Source organism: Chinchilla lanigera, unplaced genomic scaffold (assembly GCF_000276665.1).
Source record: "Chinchilla lanigera isolate Chin_1 unplaced genomic scaffold, ChiLan1.0 scaffold00001, whole genome shotgun sequence".
Lineage (NCBI taxonomy): Eukaryota > Metazoa > Chordata > Mammalia > Rodentia > Chinchillidae > Chinchilla > Chinchilla lanigera.
This window is the reverse complement of record NW_004955402.1, coordinates 62,331,432-62,349,493: the sequence shown is the minus strand read 5'-3', so window position 1 is coordinate 62,349,493 and position 18,062 is coordinate 62,331,432. Positions and strand designations below refer to the sequence as shown.

General features: G+C 37.6%; 1 protein-coding gene and 1 long non-coding RNA gene across 4 annotated transcripts in view; one reads left to right on the top strand and one right to left on the bottom strand.

Annotated features, from left to right (window-relative positions):
- Atp9b (ATPase, class II, type 9B) overlaps nt 1-18,062 on the bottom strand; it is a 305,437-nt gene that overhangs the window by 187,818 nt on the left and 99,557 nt on the right. For all 3 annotated transcript variants that reach the window (XM_005373105.2, XM_005373106.2, XM_005373107.2), the window contains exon 8: nt 5,640-5,734. In XM_005373105.2, coding sequence (XP_005373162.1) covers nt 5,640-5,734 — 95 coding nt within the window. The remainder of the gene's footprint in view (nt 1-5,639; nt 5,735-18,062) is intronic.
- On the top strand, nt 5,654-7,979 carry LOC102022766. Its single transcript, XR_259123.1, has 2 exons — nt 5,654-5,741; nt 7,744-7,979. It is a non-coding gene; the product is annotated as an uncharacterized LOC102022766 (long non-coding RNA).

Here is an 18,062-nt window from a genome sequence, read left to right as displayed (position 1 = left end):
CCAGTATGGAGTTGGACAGGCCCTGGGATTCCTTGTGGGAAGTCACATGGCCAAAGATGGCAAAGCTATCCCACTAGCCTTGGACTACCAGAGTTGTCAAATGAAGAAGACAAAGAAAAAAAAAATCTTCTCTTGAATAGAGGTGCATCAGTCAACTTTCAGTTTAGAAATCAGAAGCACTCTAGATCTTACAGCAGAAGAAATTTCACATTCAGGATAATATGCTCCAGTATCAGAGGAAGGGACAAAATTCATAACTGAACCCCCCAAAATATTCTCAGAATGTTACAGAAGATGCTCTATAGAATGGATAAAGCTCCAGACATGACAACAAAGCTGTGACTCCATGCTGTGCAAAGACAGCAACTCTCATGCAAGCCCTGAGGCTGAGGAGCATGAACAAGTCCCTTCAAAAATATTTGCCAGCAGAAAACAGCATGGCAGAAAGATAGCTCCTTCTCTCCTGTCTTCCTAACTCAACCAAGCACAGGCCTCCAGGACTCCAGGAAACAAGGAGACTAGTTCTCGAGTTCCTTGGATCACAGGCTGGATGAAGGGATGAGTGCAGCTGAACACACTAATTCATCACAGTAGTGTTGTTACTGCAGCCCAGACCACACTGGAATCTACAAAAATTAAGTCAAGCTAGTTTACAGAAAGAGAAATACATTGTATAATAACATGAGACTTACGAACACATAGTAGAGTATTTAAGCAGCCCGAAGACTATAGATAAGGCAAGAATCGTTCACCTAAATATTACACTGTCACAGCGATTTTCAGATCATGAAACTTTCCCTACCATAGACTTATCTTTTGATACAGGAAAATAAAGAACAAGCTAGCAACAATCCTCATTTCTACATGCACATGAACACTTAGAGAGTGCATTTCATCTAATATATTAGACATCAAATGACTGAATAATGGCACAATAATGAGAATGTCATTTGAAGCTTTTCATGATAATTTAAAAATCATTCTGAAGTTTTCAATAATGTAAGAAAGCCTCTGCTATTAGGTCAAGGGCAACATTTGTTCACATTACTTAAAGGTCATTAAAATACATCCTTAATCATAACATGTGGTTCATTACAAATAAAATTGCCTTTCATTCAATAAAACTAATTAAATGTAAATGGTATTGTTTACTGCTATGTGGATCTTTTGAAATAAATCAGCAAGTCATGATTTATTGAAAATTACTTGGGCCTCATGGTTAATAAATTTGCTTGATCACAAAGCCGGAAACCTATTTCTCCAATGTCTATGGTGCCTGAAAACTGATCCCTCCATGCAGCAACAAGAAACAAGAAACAGCATCCACATTGCAGGACCTGCAGCACAGCTATTATCACTCATTCCTCTGAAATTTCAAGCATCTGACCATATTAAACAACTGAGAACGCAGTGAACAGCAGAAGTTACTCTGAAGTGCTGTCCTGAGTTCTTCAGGAAACATTCTAATAGATCCAAGGATACTTACTCGGGCATGTCATGATGGCATCATCAGAAGTGACACAAATAGCAGTATGACACAAAATATCACCAATCCCATCACAATAGAAACACAGGAATTCAAATAGGAGTGGCAATTATGGCCAGCATAAGCTAAGAAATGCTAAGCAAGGGGCTGGGGATTTAGCTCAGTGGCAAAAGCGCCTGCCTGGCAAGCGCAAGGTTGTGAGTTCGGTTCCCGGTACCGGAGAAAAACCAAAAGAAAAAAAAACAAAAACAAAAACAAGAAATGCTAAGCAAAATTCCATTGCCTGTGTCCACAATAAATTCAGAATTTTCTTTTCTATGAAAAAATCTATTTTTCATTAAATCTATATTTAGTGGGTTTAATTTTACAACAGTAAAAATTTAAATTGATTACTAAATCAGAAATTCAGTTAAGCTTTATTCATTCAAATGCTTAATTATATTCCTTATCAAAGTATACCAGCCATAAAAATTTTAAAGGAGCATTATAAGAAATGTATAGCTAAGTATTCTGAAATATATATTTATATATATGTATGTGCTATTAACAAAAATGAAGATAATATCCTTATAATACTGAATAAAATAAAATGTAACTTCCTGTGATTACAGCAGAGTACACAAAGTTATAGATAGTTTATTAGAATTTTAACTATTTTAATAATGTATAATTTATATGAAATAAACTGCACATAAAGTATAAAATTTTGTTTTGATATATATGTCTATTACCATCACCACAGGTATCAAATATTTCACCACCTCTAAAAATATCCCTGACTGCCTTGCAGTATCCACCCCAACTTCTAGTCTATAGAATTTCCTATAAGTGGAATCACACACCACAGACATGTTTGTCTATCCTTCCCTTTTCACTCAGGCAAATTCTAATATAGTGTTTCAATTCTATACTTTTCTACTATTCTTGGCAAAATTATATCTATCATAAAATTATCATTTACTGTGGTCATTCCCAAGCTGCTTACCAAGAGTATACCCCAAGATTACTGGAAGGATTTGCAGGAGCAATGAATAGAAGATGGAGTTATCACCCAAGTAAGATACCACATAAAATCCTTTTCAGTTCTCAGGAAACATTCTAATGGATCCAAGGATACTGACTCTTCATCAGTCAGTCTTTCAGTCTCTCAGTCTCTTTGTCTCTCACATTGTCTTTCTCTTTCCCCTCTCTGTCCTTGCTTCCCTCCCTTCCTTTAAAGTGGAGAGTTTACCTGAGAATGTATACCAGCAAAGGAAATGAAGCATACAAGAAGAAAGATGTAACGCAGAAAAAGTAGCACTACCCAACAATCAGTGCAATTTACATTACAAAGTCAACAGGCCATGAGATTCTCTGATAAAATTTTCTTTACCAAACAGCATGAGAATAATGAGCTAGATGCCCTAAGTCTAAGATAATGACATAGCTTTATTTTGCAACATGAAAAAATAGAAACCATTGGGAAATATGACAATGGTGGGAAAGAGCTGAGACAGGAAACAATGGAATAAAGGATACTCGGGCCAGAGCAAAGCATTGACTATGCACAGATGAAAGTCCAGTAAAAGAGGAGCTGCTTAACCAGCACACTGAATCACTCAACTGACTATACAGACAAGTGGAGCAATGGAACTTCCTTCTACATCTGTAGAACTTAAGGGAATATTTCAATACTTGTAATACCATAAATGCTAATGACCAGCCTTTCACTCTTAGACTCCACCTACTGACAGACACTTAAAGTGGTTAAAAAGATAGATGAATGAATACTGATGGGAGGATGCCCTCTGGGAACAACATGAAACCTACAAACATATAGCAAAATACTAATACTGACCCAAATAAAATTTAACACATTAATATGGCAAAAGATATGATGAAGATAGCAGTTAAGAAACAGACTGAGAAAATGTATTTGTAATATGCACTGGGCCAAAGTATGAGGAAATAGGCACACTCACTATCATACTAAATATTGAGAGTTTAAAATTATATAATCATGTGATGGAAATTTTTAATTTGTGAAAAAATACTAAGTATTCAGTGAATAGTACTAATGCAACTAATCAGGGATCTTTCTCTGCCCTCCTCCCTTTTGATTTGATTTCTCACTAATAGTTTGACCCAAAATAAGTACTAGACAGATTAGAAATCTTATATGAAAACAAGTTACTTAAAACATAACCATCTAAATATAATCATGAGTGGAACTACTATTATAGTCTCAGCATAAAACCAAAGGTGTAACCACTTTAAAAATCATTTTAAAACACAGGTTAAGTCATACTGTATAAAGATGTCAAAGTTTCATAAAACTTATTAATAAAATTTATATAAAACTTTCAAATAATACATGAAAATGACATAAACATATTGTTGAATAAATAGCCTACTGTGAAAACTGTACGCATAGCACCATTCCACTATCCAAGTGTGTGGTAAGAGAGTAAAGAAAGGGTGCTGCCAGGAGCAGTGTACAGCAAATATGATGGCAGCCAATGTCTTCCACTTTATGATTTATATATTTTTTTCAAACTACATGTTACTATTAGGGTCAGGTAAAATATAAGCCTTTCTCTCCTTTTTGAAAGAATGTATCCTGAGAGACAGCTGAGAAGCTCTAACAGCAGGAAGAGGGTAGGTACCAAGCCGCTTTCATTAGTGTCTTCGCCTGGTGAACACTGCTAACAGAAAGGCAGCCTCATAAAACCTTGTTCTTTACCCACCTAATCTGACATTGTGTGACTTCTGGCTCTTTATCAAAGTTAAATGTTTTAAATCCATTCAAGACATCCAGGCAGCTATGAAGCACAACTACAGACATGAACAAGAACTTCCAGAATTGCTTCAGAAAGTGGTAAGAATCTTGGGATTTCTTCAACACAAGGGGAGTATTTTGAAGAACACTAGTGACAATGTGTCTTTTACTGTAACCATTTTTTAAAATTTAAACATTCACCAAACCTTTTGCCCATGCTTTGTATTCTCAATTTTAAAAAAGGAGAGAGGATTACAGTGACAATGTGACAACACATTATCATATAATGATAAATAAACAGACAAGAAAGGAATAAGAAACTCTCATCTGGGTCTCACTGGTTTTGGAAAATACACAAAATACATAAAGAATTAAGTTTAATCTAGGTATCCAAAATATAGGCAAAAGCAAAGTACTTGAATAGCAAAGTACCTCTCAGCCCTATGTATGTCAACACATTTTCCAGGAAATTTGCATAAAGAAGATCAAGAAGGTTCCTGTTTCCATGGTAATTATAAACTACATGCAAGTCATGCCGCTGTACCAACCCTAACACAACTAGGTTAAGGAAAGGGACTGAATCTACAGTATCAAAATTCCCTTCTCTCAGCCAACTGCTTGGGTCGAAGGTCACCGTGAAATGATCTCAATCTTTCTCTACTCTCCAGAGACTATTAGGAAATCCTGTAGGACAATACTACGGAACTATACAGAACAGAACAATACTATACTACAGAACAATACTACATATGAACACAAAATACAAAATGTGTGTTAGTTTGGGATATTTTTACATTTGCAAGAGAAACTTTGAGATCACTGGAAATAGAATGAACCATGGTCTTGTTCTCTCTAATCCACAATGCACCTTTCCAAAGTACAAATGAACACTCAGTAAAGTTCAAGCCAGACTCCTACCACTGATTCAAGAGGCACAGTGGCACTTGCTTCCTCTGATCACAGAAGTTCGCTATGGTTGAGAAAAAGCCACAGGTAATAGGCTTACTTCAAAGGCAAGGCTAAATCAGTGTCTAAATTCCAGTCTCCAAAGCAATACTTGACTAATTATTTGGGAGTAAATCAGTCAGCAACATCAAGTCCTCAACATCAACATTATTTAACTGAGAAAGTAAAATAACAAAAGAAAAAGAAAAAGGGACAGAAAATTTTAAGTGTCAAACAATAGGAATATTCAAATGACTTAAAGGAAGTTATACACTAAGAAACCACAAAAATTATTTTGTCATCATTTTTAATGACTCTTCACTAGGAACAAGGAAATGATAAAATAAATTCTCAACACACTAATTAAGTTAGCTGGTAAAAACAGAAATGCCCTCCTCCCTTGACCTGACCTCTAAAATAAAAGGATTCTATAGTCTCCATGGCGCTCACCCCTAGAGCTGGTAGCCGCTGCGTGCAGCTCACTGCCACCTTTAACTTCCAGTCAGTCTCACCATCAAGCTGGTCTGTTCGAATAAAGCATGAACCTAGAAGGTAGAGTAGAAAAGATCATCACTGTTGAAATACATTACAGAAGATTACTCCTAATCTATGGGTGCAAAGCACACATCAGCATACAACAGGACCCAAAATTGATATATCTAGATAGTCCTGAGAACAAAAAAACTTTAGAAGCCTTATTTCAGATGATAGTATTTGACTCAAAGAACAAGTCTGTAGAAAGATACGGTCATTAAACCTTTTAATCACTCCTTTTCTATTTGATGTTCTTGCTTATTAAGCTTAATATTAACTATGATGTTTTAGAAAGACTAAATTGATCGTATCTTTAATCTACATATATTTTGATAATGAAATAAGATATACACAAAATATCAAACTGTATATATATTATCTAGCTAATAAAATGTTACATTTACTACCATAAAATATATGTTCAGTGATAGAATCCTAGTTAAAATGCTAGTACCTGAGTAAGTGCTATTAGATACTCAGAACCATACCAAACTTTAAATATGGAAAAATGTCAAATTTAAAACTGTATTCACTCTCAGACGATGCTATAACATCCCACTTCTCAGATGCTTCCTTACAAATAGAACAGCAAAAACATAAGATGACATACACACATACACATTGACTGCAACACTTTTTTACAGTAATAAAAGGTCAGAGATAATTAGAGAGCTAGCAGAAACAGAACATACAGAGAAATTTTAAAAGGAAAAAACAAAAACATCAACATACTACTAAAGACAGACCTTTAGGACACATTGTTAAATGAAGAAATGTGCAGAACATTACATCCAGAATAACATAGTTAAGGAAAAAAATGTATGTGTGTGGCTATCTGCTTGTATATGTATAGCAACTACCTGTGTACATATCTGTGTGTACATGTGCATCTGTGTGCATATATATGTGTCTATATGCACACAGATTTGTTTATGTGCATGTATTTCTGTGTGCATGGTTGCATGTTTAGAGAAATGTGCCCACACATGTATCTGTGTATCTCTGTGCTTTCTGTGTGCACAACTGTGTATGCCCATATCTTTGTGTTTATATAAATATGCCTGCACACAAGCCTACCTGTATGTGCATGCATATGTGAATCATACCTATACAGAGAAAAGGGATAGATTAGGCAGAACTTTCTGATTATGTCTCATTTTATACTATTCACTTGGAAATCAGGTACATAACTGAAGAAACAGGTTAGATCAAACATTTTTCTTTTAGTATTAGGGATTAAACCTAGGGCTTCAGGCAAACTATCAAGTGCTTTCCCACTGAACTATGTCCTTAGCCTTTTAAAATGGTATTTTCAGTCAGTCTCACTAAGTTGCCCAGACAGGACTCAAACTTGTAATCCCCCTGCCTCAACCTCAGCATACCCAACTTTTAAAAAGCAATACCTAAAAAATAAAAACGTATAAGACATAACAAATTCATAGCTTAATCACAGAAAGAATTCATTCAAGTGATATTTAGGGTTCTTAAATGTTTTAATTATAGAATAAAATAGTTACAGAAAGCTATAAAAGCCTTGTTACATCCTATGAATTCTTAAAAAGCAAATACCCTGGTGAACAACTGGAAGATCCCTCAGAAGAGCCACTATATGTCCCAGCACAATCACAGCTCCTTCCCTCCTCTTGAAGGAACACTATGAAATCCTCCACTTCCTGGTTGTGCTTTAGGGATTATCACCTACTTGCACAGTCTTGCTGACTCTTCAGTGTGCATCAAAGTCACAGGTTAATCTCTACGTCCTTTGCACTCCTTTCCCTTCCAATTTATCTGCTGAAAGGCTGAGTCTGCACTGGGCTGAGTGAACACTCATGGACCCCTGTGCACTAGTGCCAGCACCCCCGCTCATGTTCTACAGGTCTCAGTTTCCTCTGTCCAGAGGCACTGCGTCAAGCTTCTGCTCTGCTCTGACACTGGAGCCACTAAGGCTCAAGGTCCAGACTCACGGCTGTACTAGAGGATGAAGAGGCTGATGGCCTATCCTTCCTTTTTACAATTTCAGCTGGACTAAAACTCAAGAGGCTTCTGCCCTTTGGATTGGGTTGGTCATCTAAGAGAACAACTCCTGTAAGAAAAGGCTGGCTCCTCATTATTCTTCACCTACAATATTTCAAGACAATGAGGTAGCACTCTATCACCACATGGTGCCTATGAAGGAGGGAAGCAGAAGAGCTGCAGTAATGGCAAGTTTCAATGCAATGCAATTATTGTTATTAAAGAATCTGGAATTACCCACAATTGGCCAACAGCTCTGCCTCTTCATTTTGGCATTTTGGTCCTAATAACATAAACCTAGTAGACTGACAGTTTCCTTCCAATGTGGTATTCCAAGATGCTTACTGCTAATAGACTAGGCACTGTTTACAGGTCTTTCCAGTGAACAAGAGAAAACGTTTATGTGTACACATACTGTGTATCATGAGTTCAGAATGATTTGCTAATTCAAAGTCAACCACATGGTATTTCTTTAACCTGCTCTCCCCACACCGTCAGTTGCATCTCCTTTCTACATTTAGATTCCTAATTTTCAAGGATGCAGAAAACACAATCTAGCAGGTCTTGTGACTACAGGTGGTCTCTTTGCATCTGCATGTATTTTGGGTTGTACAATAATAACTGATACTCTCATTCTGTGGTTAATGCTGTCTGTGGGTTGCTGGCTGTATGTGGTAGCTCAGTCTCTCCTCTGTGTATATAAGCATGTCTTTTTTATATTAAAGAACACCATTATTAAATTATAATGGCCACAGAATAACTTTCACATTTAAAGTGTACAAGTTGATGTTTCATGTTATAGTCACATATTCGAGAGAGTGATGCATCCTAAAAAAAAGGAATTGTTAGGAGATTCTGTCATTGTGTATACTTCCCTAGATGGGAAATAAACTGATGGGGCCTCTTAATGTACCAGCCAGTAAGTAATGCACAAAACGCCAGTGTAACATAGCATAGTTTTATTGTAAACTTTTTCTTTTTTTAAGTAGCAGTACTTCCTCAAATAATAATAAAAAGTATAATAATAATAATACATAACTGAGTAACATTCACTTATTATCATCAAGTTTTACATATTACACATAATTTATGTGCTGTATTTTTATGTAATTGTATGCAAAATAGGTTTGGTTATACGAGCCTCACCCCAAAATTGTGCATACTGCATTGTCCCATTACAGTAGGACACCTATGACACAACTTGGCAAAAGAGTATTTCAGCTGAATTAAAATCTCATAGGGTTAGCTTACACTCCTATATGTGGCTCTGCGGCTGATTGTGATGTCATCATATGATGCATAACTCCATATACAAGTCTGTGAAATTACAATCACCAATGAGACATACCCATGATGGACAAAGTGTCCTAGTGCCCTCTTGTGATAATTTCTCCTCCTGCCCTTCCTCCACTGGTCATAGACACTGGTGACGGCCCATGTGGTATCACCATTTCTATCTCTGCTATGGCAGGGATTTATCAAGATCCAACAACAACGCTGGCATAGTCATGTTCTAGGGTGTCAAAGCTTCATTTAATAACACACAATAATGGGATTTAATTTCTAAGAAAAAAACCAGATAAATTATGAATAGCATTCAATTACATATTATTAGCATAATATTAATACTGTTACAAAACTGTCATGCAGATATAGCTGCACAGTAAATAAGCACAGGCTACACTTCTTAGAGCAGTTAACATGAGGCTGTAAAAATGACTGTTCAAGCTAGATCTATGAGACACAATCAGTGGGAAAATGACAATTGTTCTGTGACTGTTAAAAAACTTACACTGAAATTCTCCTCCTGTCAGTTTTAAATGTATTGGGAAATGAAGTAAAACAAAGATTCACTGAGTACATGGTTACTTAGAACAGTAGAAACGATGAGAACAAAAGTGATTTGTTTCTTCTTGAGTGCTACAGAAGCTGGGCGTGGCGGCGCATGCCTATAATCCCAGCACTCAGGGGGCTGAGGCAGGAAGATCTTTGCAAGTTCAAGACCAGCCTGGGCTACAAAGTGAGCTCAGGGTCAGCCTGACCTGTATAGCGAGACCCTGTCTCAAAAAGGCCAAAAAAAAAAAAAAAAAAGCTACAGAAGTAGTTTCAATACTTCTTGCTGCCTACTTCTTGTCACACAACTCCAATTAGGAGGGAGAGACTTTCTAAGCTTTGGCACTGTCATGCTCTGCACAAAGTTGGAATTAGCTTAAAACATCCATTGAGGAACTTCCAGTGTTGTGAAACACCCAAGAGAGTGTCTTTAAGATGAAGATTTTTATTAGCATCACTTCCTTCAAGACATCTTCATCAATATGCTATGTTCTCCTTATTTATGTCAAGAAGCTCATTGTCACTATGATGGTTAAAGTGGATTATCATCTTGATTGGCTTAGCAGCAGCATGGGAGAGTAAAGGCAACTTATGGGTGTCTCCGGGTGGGTCAAGGGTGTATGACCTTGTGGTCTATATGTGGTCCCATGCTCTGCTTCCCAGCCACCATGTACAAAGCAGATCTGCTCCACTATACCCTTCCACTATGATTTTTGAGGTCAGCCAACCGTGTACTAAAGCCCCTGAAACTACATGACAAATTAAACCCCTAAGTTGTGGGTGTCAGGTTTTGTGTCCCAGCAATAGGAAAGCTGACTAACAGTCACTGAATTCTTCCCCCTGCAAACCAACAGTCCTTTAGAAAAGCACTGATGCAGACATGCCCCGCTCCCTGGTACCAGGAATCGAACTCATGACCTGCGCTTGCCAGGCAGGCGCTGTGCCGCTGAGCTAAATCCCCAACCCCCAAGTATGAATATCATGTGGAGATGTTCATGCTTTTGGTGAGTCTGTCATATTTGTTAAATGATCTGCCTTTATTTTTTTGTTTGTTTGTTTTCCGGTAATGGGAATCGAACTCACGACCTTGCGCTTGCCAGGCAGGTGCTGTGCTGCTGAGCTAAATCCCCGGCCCCCTGATGCAGACATTCTTATGGCCACCTATTTCTTCTACAACTCTATGTACTCCCAACTAGCTTTCCACAGAGTTCTGCAATTATTCACACCCAACATTCACTGTCAGTTCTTGCCACTGTGCTGGAACATTTTCAACTATTTCCTTTCTGACCCACTTCAAAAACTCAAATAATAAGGTAATTACCATCTAATGTGACAAAAACAGGTTCTGGAGACCATATAAGATAACAGGCTTTAGAAGTTAAAATAATGCCTTGATTCACCAGATAAGAGTGATAGAATTGTGTTTGGGGGTAAAAGGGAAACTGACTTTGACAAGGGGCAATATAACTACATGCTTTGCTGCCCATGTGTGATTCGCATACAAATATGCAGGCACCCTGAAAGACTCAGAAAGTGGTTGTTCTCAATTTTCACATGGCACCTAGGCTGTCTGCACAGTGATCTGTGGACTGAAGAGCCACACACAAAACTTCTTCTTCACACAATTACCAGTTACTAATGTCATGGTGATTAAAACTTGCAATGTGTTGCTGAGGAACTGGTGGTATTTCTCTTTCTTAAGTAAAATTCACAGATAATGGAAATGTGCAAAGGAAAGCTCTCGACATAAGACATAAAAAACAAACTAAAGATGCAGAAACTGTAATCTTAAATTTGAATGGGAAATGTAAGTATACCTTTGAAAAATTAACTCCTTCCAAAAAAAGAAATCAAGCTGTGTCCAAAGAAAAGGACTAGAAGGAATCTGAGTACTCTAACTTGAAAGGAAGACCAGTAGCCTCAAACAAGGCATGTTTCCATTCCAAAGGGCAAGTGCCAAAGGTCACAGAGCAAACATAGAGACTGCAATTGGAGAAAAACAGGACAGTCTGACTAGGAAAATCAATAATGTGCTATGTAGCATCAAATGTATTAAAATATAAAGGTTCATCCTTCTACACTGTTGATGAGAATGTAAACTAGTACAATAACTATGGAAATCAATATGGAGAGTCCTCAAAAAAACTGAAACTAGAAATTGCATCTCACCCAGTTATTTCCCTTTTACGTATCTTCCTGAGTTAAAAACATCATATTACAGTGATATATATATACCCATGTTTATAGGAGTACAACTTATAATAGCTAAATCTTGGAAACAGCCTATATGTCCATCGACAAATGAATGGATAAAGAAAATATGGCATTTATATACAATGAAGTACTACTCTGCCTTAAAGAAGGACAAGCTTAAGTCATATGTAGGAAAATGGATGCACCTTGAGACCATAATGTTAAGTAAAATAAATCAGAAATATAAGATTAAATATCACGTGGTTTCTCTACTATGAGAAACCCAAAACATAAGAGAGCAAAATAAAAGATTATAGAAAGTAGGGAGATAGATCTTTTGCAAATGGGAAGGGGACCAAGAAATGGGGTGGGGGTAGGGAAGGAAAAAAGAACTGAGATGTATTACATTCCTGTACCAACCCCCCACAAAGAATGTGATCATTATATACTATAAACACATACTAATAAAAAAAATTGAAAAAAATTTTAAGTGTATGAGTTCAAACATTTACTTTGAAATAGTCTTTACCTTTATTAAGAACCTAACCTAAGCTAACATATACTTTTGTTCTTGTTGCTATTGGAAACTGTCCAACTGACAAATTATAACTGTACATATTTATGGGATATAAAATGGTGTTATCAATTACAAATACAGGGTGAAATAATTAAGTCAAGCTAGTTGCATGTGGTAACACACGGCTATAATCCCAAGACTTAGGAGGCTGAGGCAGAAGGATCACTGTGAGTTTGAGGTCAGCGTGGGCTACATAGTGAGACACTGTCACAAAAAAGCAAAACAAAACAAAACAACAAAAAAAAAATTAAGCCAAGTTAATTAACATATCTATCACTTCAAATACTTGTCATTTTAGGATAACAACATTTCAAGTGTGCTCTTAGCAATTCTGAATTATAGAATACACTTTTATTACACAGATAGATAGATAGATAGACAGATAAATCTTTAAAAAATAGAGGAGTCGGGGATATAGCTCAGCAGCACAAGCGCCTGTCTGGCAAGCACAAGGTCCTGAATTTGATTCCCAGTACCAAAACAAACAAACAAACAAACAAACAAACCAAAAATAATAAATAGAAAAGAATGTTCCTCTCCTGTCTAAGACTCTGTACCCTTGACCAACACCTCCCCACTGCTTACCCCAATCCTCTGATAACCCCTCTACCTCTGTGTAGCAGATTGATAACTGGTGGTCAACTTATAAACCCCCAGCTGAACTGAGTGAGTGTGGTGCTGGGTGTGTGTGGGAGGCCCACCTGAGGATTATTGCCAGCAGCATAAGAGGCAGACCTGGAGAAGAAGAAGCAGGCTGTTGGGAGCCGAGAGAGGCTGTTGGGAGCTGGTAGAAGCTGTGGGGAGCTGGCTTTCCTGATGAACTTGGCTGTTTTCATCCTCCAAGGAGCTCGGGACCTCGCTGGCACTGAGAATGGCTTTGGTTCACTTTGGTGGAGCTCTGGTCCTCACTTTGAGCATCGCTTCCTGGTTCCGGAGGGGAAGATGGTGCACTGCCGGCCTCCTGGAAAAGCTTGTTGCATTGGCTTCCGATGGGAACCTGGCCATCCTGATCATCGGAGGAGCTCGGGACCTCACTGTTGCCAAGGATGGCTGTGGTACTTTTGGGGGGAGCTCTGGTTCTTCTGAGCATCACTTCCTGGCTCCAGTGCAGATCCCTCAGCCTGCTAGCACAGGTCCTTCATCCTGCTGGTACAGACTTTGTAGATTCTACTACTGACCTTCGGGCCTTCCCAGCAGATCCATGAAACAGGCCTGCATGAGACGTTGTCATGGGCTCTGGACTTCCACATGGATTTGTGGGAGGCATTATTATGAGCTCTAGGTATTCAGCTGGACTCATGTAGGATATTGTTGCAGAATCCAGGCCCTCAGCTGGATTCCTTGGTCTTAGTGTATGGACAAATTCCCCGTACTCTTTTGTACATCATTCTTTGGGTGACTATTATAAATAACCATATAAAGTATATGTCCTGTATTATATTGTTCCCCTTGCAAAAATAACCCCCAAACCAACACACTCTGCATCTGGCAAGTTCACTGTTTTAGATTCCACGTGTAAGTGAAAATATGCAAAGCTGTCTTTCTGTGCCTGGTTTATTTCACTTGTATAACGTGCGTCAGGTTCACTGTGTTGCCACAAGTGACATTTCCTTCTTTTAGAATGCTGACCAGTACTCAGGTATACAGGCCCATTACACCACATTGTCCTTACCCACTCATCTGTGATGGACGTTCACTCTGTTTCCATCTCCTGCCTACTGTGAACAGTGGTGCAATGAACACAGGTTTCCAGGTATCCGTTCAAAATACTGATTTCAAATCTTCTCAATGGGATTGCTGCATCATATAGTAATCCTATTTTTAGTTTTTCTAGCATAATGTTCTTAAAATAGGCAAAGGGCACTATCAAAAGTCTGTCTTGCTTTTCCTTGAATTTCACAGTAACCAAAGAATTGACAGGAAAAGATTTTTTACTTTTGTTTGTATGCTACAGGGACTGAACAAGGGCCTTTGCAGTGGGCTACATCCCCTGCTACTTTTGTTATTTTTTTTATTTTGAGACAGGGTCTTGCTATCCAGCTAAGTTGCTAGCCTGGGCTCAAACTTGCAATCCTCCTGCATCAGCCTGCCAGCATGCTGGGGTTATAGGCATTCACTGTTATGCCCAGCAAGATAAGATCTTAATATAAGAGTGTCAGCTATAAATACAAAAGGAGTAACGGAATTAACATGTAACTATTTTTCAACATCTAATGAAATAATGAACTGCTAACAAGAAAAATGATGAGTACTTTATACTGGCTAGACCAGCTGGCAACACCTGAGTCCACTTGTGACTCCACCCTCTGAATGGTAGGGGGATCAATCCAGACATCACATGCCTATAAAGTTAAGCAACAGGAATTACTAACAGTGTGGATGCAACATTCTTTAAAAAAAGAAAGAAAGAATGAAGATAGAAAATGAGTATGAAACACGTTTTTAGATCTTACCACCAGTTAACAGAAATACAAGCAATAAAGGAATACATTCAACCAAAGGTATAAAGCCAGGCAAATGTAGAATACAGGAAATTCTTTTTTTTCTTTTTTTTTTTTTTTGAGACAGGGTCTTGCTATGTAGTTTAAGCTAGCTTTGGACTCACTACTTAGCCCACACTGGCCTTGAATTCATGGTGATCTTCCTGCCTCTGCCTCTCAACAGAATATGGGAAATTCTGTAAATCAAATGATTCTTCAATTAGTAAAAAAGAAAAGAAGAAACTGTGTAGGTAGAAACAGACTTAAGAGACATACCTACCAATTATAATGGGACAGATCCTACTATGACTTGAAGAGACTAAATGTAGTAAGAAATGAATGACGTGGTTAGAAAGTAGGAAACTGACTAGATACAAGACAATAAATTTTATGAAATGTTTTATGGCATGATAATGGCATCATGGTTCTGCTTTTTAAACAACAAAGAATATATTAACACAATCATATAATAATGAGATTTATGATTCACTGTAGAAGAGGAAAAATGAGACATCGATGAAACAAGACTGGCCATATTATGACCCCTGTTAACTTCGGATGGTGACTATATACAGCAGTTCATTATGCTATGTTTCACAAACTAAATTTTTCTATATAGGAACAAAAAAATTTAAAATCTGCCAGGCATGAGAGTGCATACCTGTAATTCCAGCACTTTGGGAGGCTGAGGCAGGGAGATCATCATGAGTTCAAGGCCAACCTGAACTACATGATGAGCACAATGTCAAAGAAAACAAAATTTTAAATCCAGGGGAAAAAAGTATAAAATGAATAAAATCTTTAAGGGACTTCTACTCTCAGAAACATACATGTATGGTTTCTGTTCTCAGTAAACAGCAAACAATACTAAACATTACTCATAAAAAAATATGGGAAGTTTCTGGAAGGGGAAAGGAAGGCTCCAATTAGAGGGCTCAAGCATCAAGGGACAGTGGTGTGACCTCTCAGTGTCTCAGACTAGCTACTAAAGAACTGGGCACCCATAAAAAACCAACATACATGGACAAAATAGTCCCAAGTCCACACTCTAGCCAACAGGAAAGAAAAGGGACTAACTAACAGGACAGAAAATCTTTGGACAGTAACCACCATACTCCAGCAAAAGACCATAGAAAACCCTATCCTTCCTCATCCCTCTGCAAGGACAGAGAGGAGCCCACACTTGTACTCATGGAAGGCTATTCTGGGGTGCTTCTTATGCTGAACAGAGTCATTGTAAGGTCAAATGAGGAACCTCAACGTCTAATACCATTTGGCAATAATGAAGCAGCAGCCCTCCCCTTACTCAAAGGAGTGGTGCCCAGGGAAGACTGGTAAAATAAAAGATTTTAAAGAGATCCACAATCTTATAATACTGGACTCAAAATGTTCAGTTTCAATAAAAATCAGTTATCATAAAAAGGACAAAAACTATTTCAAACTGAATGAGAAAAGACAATCACAGGCCTAAACACAGAAAAACTATAGATCTGAGAAGTATCTGAAAATAACTTTATAATAATCATGATGAACATGTTTCAATAATTGTCTTGGTTACTTTTCTCTCATTGCTGGGACATAATATCCAATGCCCAAAATTTAGGAAGGAAAGGTTTATTTAGCTTACAGCTTGTGGAGGTGTCAGTCATTACTTGGCTGGCTACAAGGCAGGGTGGCACATGGCAGAGGGCAACCATTCAAGGCGGTGCAACACAGCAAAAGCAACAAGCACAAAAGGGAGGAATGGCAGCTAGCAGCCTCTTCCTCTCCCTTACATATGCAAACTATCCACCCCAGGGCGGGTGTAGGGCTCACACCCATAATCAATCAAACTCTAGAAGCCTGCCCCATCACCGCAAGAGGCTTTGGGAGGACACCCAGGCACAAACCATAACAATAATCAAACACAAACATGGCTGAGACAAATGTAAAAAATAAATCTCAGCAAGAAAACATAAGGTACAAACATAGTCTAATTGTTTTAAAAAAACAAGTGACCAAAAGAAAAACCCAATGGTCAATGAATGGGATCAACATCAGACTGGAGAGAGGAGAAGAAATGAACTTGAAGCAGAACAAAAGAAATTACTCAAAAAAAACCAGAGAGAAATTAAAATGAAAATAAAATTAACAGAGCCTCAAGAACCTGTTGAACAATAAAAAAAGAACCAACATTCATGTCATTAGAGAACTAGAGGAAGAGGAGGAGGGAGGAAAAATACTTCAAGAAGAAATGCCTGAGGATTTCTCAAATGCAGAAGCTGAAGGAACTCCAAAAAGATAAGCCTAAAGAAGTAACACCAAGACTTCAAAATCGGAGAGAAAAAATCTTGCAATCAGAGAAAGAAATAACACTTCACCTAGAGGAGGAAAACAGTAAGAATAGCTGGAGATTTCCCATGAGAAAATAAGAGACTAGCAAATCATTATTCTTCAAATTCTGAAGGAAAAAAGAGTTATGGGAATTCTGAACAGCCTTCAAAAATGAAAAGAAAATGCCAAAGACATCCTCAGTGCAATAGAACTAAGAGAAATTTATTTCTAGCAGACCCCACCTACAAGGAATTCTTGGGGAAACGAAGTAAAAAATGATCTTGGAAGATCAAAAAAGAAAAATGGCCAACACAAAAAGGAAACAGGTAACCACAACCCATTCTTCTTGAGGTTGGTAAATGATTTCTGACAGCTGATGCAGAAATTATCACACCAATATGGTTGTTGATAAGTGCAGAACAAAATATTTGAGAGAAGTATAAACGAGGAAAGAAAAATGCCTTCAAAGAGGAATGGTTTCCCCATTTCAATCATACTGGTAGAAGGTTGATCTCAGTGAATTGTGGTAAAATATACAAATACAGGTACAAATACCCAGAATAACAAACACCATAGGTAAATCAAACTGTAATCCTAAAAATTTTTGAAGACTCACAAAAAGTCAGAAACAATAAAAAGAGAGCGCAAAAAGGGCAGACCTGAATCATAATATGTTAAAAATTATACTGACACAAATGATTAGAGAATATGAATTAAAGCCAGAGACTGGATAATTGCCTAAAAGCAAAAGTATCTAATACTATGTGAGAAATTCAATTCAAATAAAAGAAGGTATGTGTATTGAAGTAGTAGAATGAGAAAAAATAGGCTGTCTTAATTTTAATCAATAAGCAGGATGACTACATTATCATCAGATGGAATAGACTACAGAACAAAGACAGAGGTATGCACAACCAGGACAACTACATG